General features: G+C 28.2%; 1 protein-coding gene across 2 annotated transcripts; it reads left to right on the plus strand.

The window, feature by feature from the left end:
- The first annotated feature begins 6,310 nt into the window (after positions 1-6,310).
- On the plus strand, positions 6,311-8,684 carry LOC100527554 (uncharacterized). 2 transcript variants are annotated; one of them, XR_417313.4, is made up of 3 exons: positions 6,316-7,055; positions 7,642-7,727; positions 8,364-8,640. XR_417313.4 is itself a non-coding variant. In NM_001250834.2 (2 exons), exon 1 carries the CDS (start codon positions 6,448-6,450, stop codon positions 7,030-7,032), a length of 585 nt encoding a protein of 194 aa, NP_001237763.2. In that variant the 5' UTR covers positions 6,311-6,447; the 3' UTR covers positions 7,033-7,055; positions 8,364-8,684. The 2 variants fall into 2 exon arrangements, 1 of the variants encoding a protein (NP_001237763.2); NM_001250834.2 differs by lacking the exon at positions 7,642-7,727 and having other exon boundaries at positions 6,311-7,055; positions 8,364-8,684.
- Positions 8,685-10,613: the final 1,929 nt, after the last annotated feature.

Consider the following 10,613-nt stretch of genomic DNA (forward strand, 5'->3'; position numbering starts at 1 on the left):
TAATATGTTTTCTTTTTCGATAAAAATGTAAAAAGTTATAATATGGAAATAAAATAAAATAAAATATTTATATATTTATTGTTTTATTATTATTTATATTTTAATTATATTTGAAATATGTAAAATACTAAATTTTAGATTTTTGTAAATTCGCAATTTTATTGTTATTGAATTGATTTATTTTAGATAGATTAGCGATTGAAGACATCGACCGTAAATTACTGAATAATAAACGTAGCCACCAATAGTGTTAGTTGCAAAGTCAGAACGGTGATAATATTGTTTTAACTGTTTAATAATTTTCCACTGTTGGCCACCGAATATTTCAGTCGCCAATTATTAAATAACATTAGCGACCGAATAGCACGGTAGCAGAGTATTCTATAATTGCATTTAGTAAAAAAATATTTTTGCTGCCGAATATGGTCACTGATATATATTTGTTCGTTTGCTACTGAATTATCAATATCTAAATCCATGGCTGAAGAGATATGGTCGCTGAATCAGTTTTTATTTGTGACAACCAATATCTTTGGTCGCAAATTCCAGTTGCTAAAACGGATATTTTTTTGTAGTGTTAACTTATACCTAAGCTAATTTTAATTTATAGGAAGAAAGTTCATTTTATTTTATTTTCTTGCTAGAAGTTTGTCTGAAAAAATGACTTAAGTTTTAAATCAACTTCAATTTTTAATTTAATATAGTCTTGTCAAAAAATTAATGGATCGATATGTGATTTAGAACGGTTTGAGTTTTTGTTTTTTTATTTTTATCAGCATAATATATATAAAAGGATGCAAAAAATACCCCAACCCATATACATATAACCAAAAATGGAACATAGTAATAGAATTTTCCCTTTCTCCTCTTTTCCTGGTAGCATAATAACAAATTCACCCGCCCCTACAAAGTCAAATAATTAATCCTCCATAACCGATAATTACATTATCAAGAGAACACCCCTATTTCATATCTTCAGGCATAACATATATATGCGCAATTGAGGAGAGAGAATGGTAACTATAATGGTGCATGATAAATGGGATAGGAGAGAGAAATCAGTTTTTTTTTAAAATTGTAATTTTGGTCTTTCTAATTTTTTTTAAATTTATGATTTTGGTCATTTGAATTTTAATTATAATATTTTGATGGATAATTTTGACCCTCTTGATAGATTATTAACAAATAATTTTGATTAATTGAGATATTAGGTTAATTATAGATTAATCAAAATCTTAGTTATTAAAAAATTGAATAAAAAAATTATTAATCTTAATTTTTTATAACATTGTACTCATTTTCTTCTCTGCAAACACATCTTGTACATACATTGTAGCATATGACTCCATCGACAATAACACCACATTATGGTTAATAGTCATTTATTAAAGTTTTTAATGATTAATAATTTTTATGTAATTTATAATTAATTTAATATCTCTAATAATCATAACTATTAGTCAATAATATAGCTGGGACACCAAAATCAAAAAATTATAAAATTAGGGTGATCAAATATTATAATTAAAAATTAAGAAGACCAAAATTATGAATTTAGAAAATAAAAAAACCAAAATTACAATTTAGTCTTTTTTTAAGAAAAAAATATTAAATGCTTAATTACATCAACAACCCTACAATTAATTTAATAAAAAAATGATTGGGCACCTAAGTACAGAAATATTATAATGTTAGAATATGATAACAAATGAATATTTTTAATGTTATATAAAGGTTATACACATGATTATTAATTTTGAAGTAATTTACCGGAAAAAAAAAAGAAGAAAGGAAAAGTAGAACAGTATGGGCCGATCTGTATCTTATAACTAGTTGGATTAACAATTTTTTTAGCCCATAACTTGATTAACATAATGTTGACTTTGAGTGAGTAAGTCTAATGAGTCAGACAGTCAGACTAACTTAACTTGACAACTTGTACATACTTAAACAATAGAAATAATTCCTTTTGTGTTGATTTTTTTATTTTTAAAAATGAGTATCTGAAAGACAATTTAGGATTTGACTAATGTGAAATGAATCAAAGTCGAATAGATCAACTTAAGAAAGTAAATTAAGATTTTTTACTGTATTCTTTTCATATACAAGAGTCAAATATGAAATTTTTTAGCTAATTTTCTTATATTAAATCAGCATGGTTAATTAGAAAAATTTATATTGTAGTTTTTTTTTAATTATCAAAACAAAGAAAATTGTCATGTTTTTATTATGGTTAAAAAATTTAATCTCTAGATATAGTTAAATCTAGGTTTAGCATTTCAAATTTTTTTAGTTATTTTAGTTTTTGTAAAATTTAAAACTTTTGAAAATAACCTCTTTTTATCACTTATTGCTACGTGATATTTATTTAAATATATCACTCCAACATAGTTGCAATCTTGCAGACATAATTTATCTAACTACATGCCACTTCACTACAAAATTTAATTATATTTAAAAATAACTATATAAAAATACATGCTTAAGCCTTTTTTGGGTTCATCATGTTTAAGCCTTTTATTACTAAGGAATATATATTAAAATTCTCTGCAAAGGATGATAATTAATAAAATTTATAACTGATTAATTACTTAAGGAATAATTAACAAAAAATGACTGCTATATTATTGCTTGTGTCAAATTCTGTTAAACATAAACCTTACTAATAACAAAGACCATCAATTAAATAGGTTCGTATCTCATAATTCATATAAGTCTTTGTCAATAAGGAATCAAACAATTTCATTTATATTACTCTAACCTAATTTATCTGACAGGGAGAACTTTTTAAATCTAATAGTGATCACTTTTGTATAAAATATTAAATATTGTAGTAGTTGGTGTAAGTGTAACTCTCCCCATATGTGTATATCATTTGACCTTATCACTAACTAGCTAGTTAGGTGAGTTCGTTTATTTAGAACTTCATCACGCTGCACCATCCAAATACGTTTTACCCTCCTCTTTCTTAACAACCTTATTAAATAAATATGGCTACACAGAAATGAAGCATTTTTCACCCATTGACATTTTCTCCAGTTCTAATGAAAACGAATTTGATCTAATTACTATAAGTTCAAAAATATATAAAGATAAAAAAGAAGAAGAAGGAATAAAGAAATACATATAAATATGAAGGTTCCTGATGGTCACAGGCAAGGACTTGTATGTACCAAATATACTAGACTCTGGACAATTTGACTTGTTGCTAGAATTATGGAAACAGGTTGCAAAAGTGTATTTCCAAAATGCTATATGGTTGGTTTACACGTTTCCATGTAAAGTCCAAGTGTAGGAAAGATGCTGGAAACTTGAGGGAAACAACAAAAGCCACCATCCAATCTTATAGATATTATTTAGTATTGAGGAGATTTATTAGAGTGGTGAATTATATGTTGGGTCATAGTGCTAGTGAAGTGCGACAAATCATATAGCAATAAAATTCCCCAGTAAAGGAGCTATCGTTAAGACACATGAACGGACAATTTGGTGATGCTGGTGGGAAGAGATATATAATTTATATTAGTCTCTAGCAGTTGTTAGTGGGCATTACAATTCTTAACTTTCACTAAGTTTTTAATTAATGATTATTGGCTAGCTTATTATAATATATATTGTGAAAAATGCTTTTGGGCCAGCTGAGTAATTTTAAAATATTATATGTCGGCATCCTCTCTGCTACAAGAGTCAAAATCAAATTATTTTTAGGTAGCGAAGTTGAAGCCTAAGTAACTCAATAATATTTAGTTGCTGGGGTTGATAATTTGATACCTTGCATTTTGCAAATATTTCCCGCATGGTAGATAAAATCTTAAAATTATTTTAAAAAATAAATTATATAATATAAATCATCACTAGCATGCTAAATTCAAGTTAATTTTTTAAAAAATACTTTTTTTTTTCCAAAAAATTCTTTCAAGAAGCTGAAAGAAACAAGTGATTATTTCTCTAAAAATAAACTGAACCAAACATATATAAGCTTAAATAAAATATAACAAAAATTATATTAAAAATAAAATATAAATATATAATTTGCTCAAAAACATTTTAACTTAAATTGAAAATTAACTAAAGGTTAACAATAATATTATCGTTTTCAAAGGATAATGAAGGGGTTATGTTAATTTCACAATAATAAATTCTGATTTAGTATATAAAGATTAATTAGTAAATATATGCCCTAACACACCAAACTTGGTAAAGGAAAATATAAATCTTTAACTGTATTGTTTGAAACCATTATTCGGCAAACTGCAAGGATTATTTTTGTAAATATTTTAATCCCAACAATCCAACGTCAATGACTTGCGTTTTTTTTTGTTACAAATGTTTTCCTTTAGTCAAACTAAAGAAAAAGTGAATTAATTATTAAAGACTTAAAACGAGACATGCAATTAAAATAAATAAATATGAAATGTATAGATATGGGGAGTCACTAATTACTCTAAATACAAGTGTTCTTAAATTAATTTTACTTTATTGAATTTTATAAAAATATGAATGAGTATTGAATAATATAATAGTATCTTAATAATTATGAATATTAAATTTTAGATAAATAAAACACTTATAAGAATGTAATCCTACAACAAATATATTTACTTATATTTTTTAAAAATAAATATATATTAATTTTTTTATCCATAAAAATTGAAGAGATATACTAAAGAGTTTATAACAGCTCATACAGCATATTTAATTAATTGATTTTGATCTCCTTGATATAATAAAAACACATTAAATAAAGTTAATTCACAGAATATCAAAAAGTTTTTTTAATTATATAAAGTTTTGTAAACTTAATATAGGAAAATAATTTTAGCAATTGAATTAACAATTGATATTTTATGATGTTTATTAAAAAAAATTAACGATTGATATTTTATTTTTAACAAATTTGTATCTTGTTATATATGTGTATAAATTTTGTTACAATCTTGACCATTAATTTTTTAATCAACAATATTATAGTTTCATTTTAAGCAAATTAATCTCCAGCCTTAATATTATATCATGCATTAATTGTTGAAATACAACAATATATGGCTCTCGTTTTTCCCACAGGACAACAATATGGCTCTTAACTCTTAAGTGCAGTTTTTGAATTTTTTATATAAGAAATATTTTTTTAAAAATATTTTTATTTCTAATAATTCCAAATTTACGACTCTGTCTAATTAAAAAAGTGAACATTAATATATTACAAATTATTCTTAATTAGTACGCGTGTACGTAATTAAGTGCCAGCGCGTGGTTGGGGATTGTGGATTACTATGAGCAATTGTGCAAGTTACTACCATTCTTCCACTTAAAACGATTGTTTACTTTTTTCTCCCCCTAAGCTATCAGTTGGAGAAACATGCAAGTTTTATTCTTATCAAGAAAGCCATAAATAAAAATAGAATAAGAAAACTTTTAATTTTCGCTTTAATTTTTCTGTTTTTAATTTCTGCTCTTTTTTAATTAGAAAAGAGCAATTAGATTATTGGAGGAGGAAAATGATAGGATAAATCACAGTACACCCCTACACAGTCTAACTAAAATTCGATTATGTAAATTATATCCTAATAAAATACTTAACATCCTTTAGTTTACTCTTGAATCAGCTCCATTAGTTTCCTTATATTAGTAAAATGCACGAGGTAAATCTGATAAAAAAAAATTGTACATTTCGTGACCGTGTGAAAGAGATGTGATACCATACTACTCCCTAGCATGTCAAAGTGTTATAGAATAGGTTACGGAAGCCATCTATCAAGTTTAACTTTTAATCTCCAAAAATTGCTAATACGTGGCAAACAAGGCCCTAAGTGTAGACGACCTAGCGTGTTACTAAATGGTCACACTAAGTTATTAACCGTAGTGCTAATTACGCTAAATCACCCAATAATAATTGCTTTGATGATGGAAGCACAAATAATAAAAAAACAAAGGAAGAAAAATAAAGCATGATTAATACTAATAGTACACCATTAAAGCAAGAAATAATGTAGGCAACGAAAGAAAAAGAAGGGCTAAAGCACTTTCATTGGTCCCATCCCATGTCCCCTCCCTACCCCCTTGATGTGATATCCAAATTTTCTTTTATACATCTACTTTTTTTAATATTTTTTTCTAATTTATAAAATACATAGTCTTTCAATCCATTAAATTAAATATTAATTTTATTTATAATTTATAATTATCGTTCATCAAATGAAATTTTATATTATGAGAATCCAACATAATTTTTTTATTAAATAAAATATTTTTTTTTACATATAAATACAAAATGATCTTATAAATGCATCCATCGTAATCATATAAGTTATTTTTTTTCACATATAAAACTTCTTCCACTCCTATTGTATATTTTGTCTATTTGTCTTTCTCTTCCTTCCCCACCAAAATTTCCCTTTCACACTTCACAAAAAAGAAATACTAAATGATTTGTCAGTAGCAGCAAACATGTCCAGCAAGGGAAAGGAGATAGCAGAAGGATCATCAACAACAACAACAGCAACAAGATCCTCTCATGGAGGTGACGATCATCATCATCACCACAATCAGCAGCAGCAGCAACAACAACAACAGTTACCACTGAGTCGCTATGAGTCTCAGAAGAGAAGGGATTGGAACACTTTTGGACAGTACCTGAGGAACCAAAGGCCTCCAGTGGCACTTTCTCAGTGCAGCTCCAACCATGTTCTTGAGTTCCTTCGCTACTTGGACCAGTTTGGGAAGACCAAAGTGCACTCACAAGGGTGCTTGTTCTTTGGGCAAACTGAGCCGCCAGGACCCTGCACTTGCCCTCTCAGACAAGCTTGGGGGAGCCTTGATGCACTCATTGGAAGATTGAGAGCTGCATATGAAGAAAATGGAGGCCTTCCTGAGACCAATCCTTTTGCAAGTGGCACCATAAGAGTCTATCTTAGAGAGGTGAGAGATTCTCAGGCTAAGGCTAGAGGAATCCCTTATAAGAAGAAAAAGAAGAAGAGGAATGTTATCAGGCCCAACGGAGACACCTCCTCCTCAAACTTGCCTATGCAGTAATAATAATTAAAGAGGAGCATGTGGTAAATTTTTCTTGCTTAGTACTACTGTTTTAATCTGTGGATTTGCTTGCTGCTGTTTTTGACATGGAAATTTAATTATAAGGATGATTATTCTATTTGAAGCTTTGACAATTGGGTGCTATAGTTTTTGGACAATTATATACTCTGTAGTATTGAATGTTTGCTGGTTGAATTTTCAGCGCTGAGAAATGAAAATTCATCAGTCATATCCCATCAGCACACAGTACTACATATTTGAAGCATATATAATAAGTTCTTTTGCATTTCATTCTATAACAAACCCTAATCATGGACTTCAAAACCCTAAATTGTATGTATGTTACATGTAGTTATACATGTTACAAATTGTGTATTAATAGTAAATACGTACTTTTTGCCTCAGTTTCTTGTTTCTTTTTAACATTGCACTGAATGAGCATACAATAGAGGGATATTGGGTAAATGCACTTTCATCTATTGTCTACTTGTCACTCTCACAAGTCACATGCAAGAAGACAATGTTATCATGGTTAGTTCCTACATTTCGTATTTATGTCTTTTGTGCTTTATATGTATTATATAACATAATACATATTTTAATTTGCAGCTTATATATACATGTTAGCTTTTCCGCACAATCTTACTTCTTTCGTTACTGGTACTCTCGATCTTATTGTGGCTTTCACAAACGGTGTAAGTTATAACCATTACAGTGATATAAAATTTGAGAATTTAAAATTAGATTTATGAATATATTATGTTGCTAACTATATTATAAAAAATATCGGGGGGGAAAGGTTCAAGATCCATGGTTGTGGGAAAATTAGATGCTGTTTCTAGAGTCTTGTCTGCTCATGGTGTCGTGGTTTATAAATTTCATTGGTGTACTATAGCTTGCTAGAACCAAAAATGGTCTCTTGCTTTCATAAAGTTTTTGTCTTATTCTAACGAATTTTGTTTCTTCTTTTCACATTTCCCATCATATGAATGTCCTTTTCTTTCGTGCTGTTATTATAAGTATATCTGACATTCGTACGCATAAATTACATATATTGTCTTTCCACACTGCAAAGTCATTTGACAACATAATTAATCACCATGACCATACTATATCTTCTTGCATTTCTACATTTTTCTTTTTATACATCTTCTGTGACAATTAAGGGAAATACATTGAGTCTTGGATATATATATAGTTGTATCCCAACAAGGGGTTAGCACCAAAATCACAATGTGTAATTGATCTATACATATATTTGGCATTATAGTACATAATATATCTCCTTTGCATTTATTTAATTTTGGGTTTTACTTTTTAATTGATTTCAGATATCTCTAAATTGTTTCAAAGTCGTGAATCTGTTGCTAGGCCTTGGATATAACTTCAGCTGCAAACTTGGAATTCTGGTTATAATTGACTATCTGGACATATCCCTGGGTCAACTTTAACCCTTCGGTGGTCTTTATGTGTCAAGGAGTGTATTTTGTTATTTCGAATGAGAGTTTAGAATGAAGTTGACGAAAAGTTTAACATTGGGGGTAAGTCCCTGTATTATATTTACTTATATATATTTACACTATCAAGCATATTATATAGTCATGAAAATAATGTGTATGATATTGCATATGGTATTGGTATCGTTTGATTAATTCTCTGGGAAGCTAATTTGATATGATTATGCTATTTGATATGTACGTATACATATAGAATTTTTCACGGGATAATATTTAACTACAAAAAACACTAAAATGTACGTGAACGATTAGTTATCCTTTTTTAATTTCTAACAGTTTTTTGGTTTTTACTTTTCATACATATAGAAGACATATATTTGAATAATGAGATAGGCATCCAATAAGTTAAAAGTGACACAAACATTGATAGTAAAAGGAGATCAAGGAGATTGAGACTCATCTTTTTCACAATTCATGATGGTATCCCCACAAATATGTAAGATAATGTCCCACATATACATAGATGCATATAATGAAAGTCAATTAACCCTTGAAAAACATCGGATACCTCTGCAGTCCTCTTCAGTTTAATCAATATCTTTGACTTGATCCTTGCCTTTTTTCTCCCTTCTATTTTCCTTCATTTTACTAAAGGATTAATTCTTCTATATATTTTCCTTCATTTTACTAAAGGATTAATTATGTAGATGGATTTGATACTAAATATTGTTATGCTCCTAATATCTTATTAGGCACATTTCTTGGTACTCCATCCGATGGAAATCACCAACCAATTATCAATTATCAATTATACTTTATAATGACTGTTACCATCCCTTGAATGTTATGAGGAAATATGTCCAATTAATAAGGATCCTATCTATAGGTCGAACTCTCATTGGGACTAGATTGGAACTAAACTAAAGTTTTGCCTGGAAAACCAATACATCAGTATCCTATATAAATGGGATCTAGCCATGAAGAATTAAATATATACATTCTAAATATGTTTGATTATTTATCAATTATCATTAGCGTAACGTCCACTGACATTTACTTATTTATATTTTCGAAATTGGTATATGACATGTAGCTTTAATGGTGGGGATATGAGGCATTATGCTAGCTCAATCCTTACTCACATTATATCTAGATTTAGTATGAATGACATATTATGCACTGTGTTGCAATGATAGGGGTGCTAGCATTATTGTGATATGACTAATTAGTTGTTTCGCTTTGTCATTTCTATAGTTTCTAATCTCTTGTTATTTATTTGTAATCTTTGAGTGAGGGTTTTATCTATTGTAAACATCTTACTTCTACACATAAGTATGCACTGGCTTATTGATTGTTATGTATTTCAAAAATTTATATTAAGTTATTCAACGAAGATGCGTATTGTTTATATATTATATTTTTTTAACTTAAAAAAAGTTTTGGACTTAAAGTATGAATAACGGACTCACTTATAACTTACGGTGAAATTAAACTTTTTTTATTAAGAAAATAGAGATAGTAAAAAAGAAACTCTCTAGATCATTTAATTATTATAAAGACTTTGATATTATCCCAAAAACTTAAACCTTTACTTAAAGATACGTGAATGATTTTTATATTATATATTGGGAATTTGGAAGATATTATGTATCGAGAATCTAAAATTATGGAAAAATAATAATTTATAATAACCTTTATTTCTGTGGTTGAGTTAATTAGGATTTTTCTATATGTTGGATGAACAGAAAGGCTACTTAGGAGCAATTTTTTATGAGGATAAGAATTTTACAATTGACACTAGTGAATTAGTTGTTGATGGGACCTTAAGCTTGGGTTTCTGTTGGAAGATCCGATCCATGATTTAATGCATTAATTGCAATTCTATTAATATTAAAGTAGGTCCATTAGATGTTGTGCCGTTGTGGTGCGGCAATTTCTAAAAATGCAGTTAGAGTGGGTCCTAAAACCACAATATTTACCTAATTAAAAACCTTGGCCTATAGAACCACAAAATAAATAAAAAATTATAGAAAAAACGCCCTTGGTTTATTGTGATGTTTGCTTTCAATGCATAGTTCTTTTATAGCAAATGCAAAAGAGACAACGTTGTATGTTTATATTGAA

Source organism: Glycine max, chromosome 13 (genome assembly GCF_000004515.6).
Source record: "Glycine max cultivar Williams 82 chromosome 13, Glycine_max_v4.0, whole genome shotgun sequence".
NCBI classification, from domain to species: domain Eukaryota; kingdom Viridiplantae; phylum Streptophyta; class Magnoliopsida; order Fabales; family Fabaceae; genus Glycine; species Glycine max.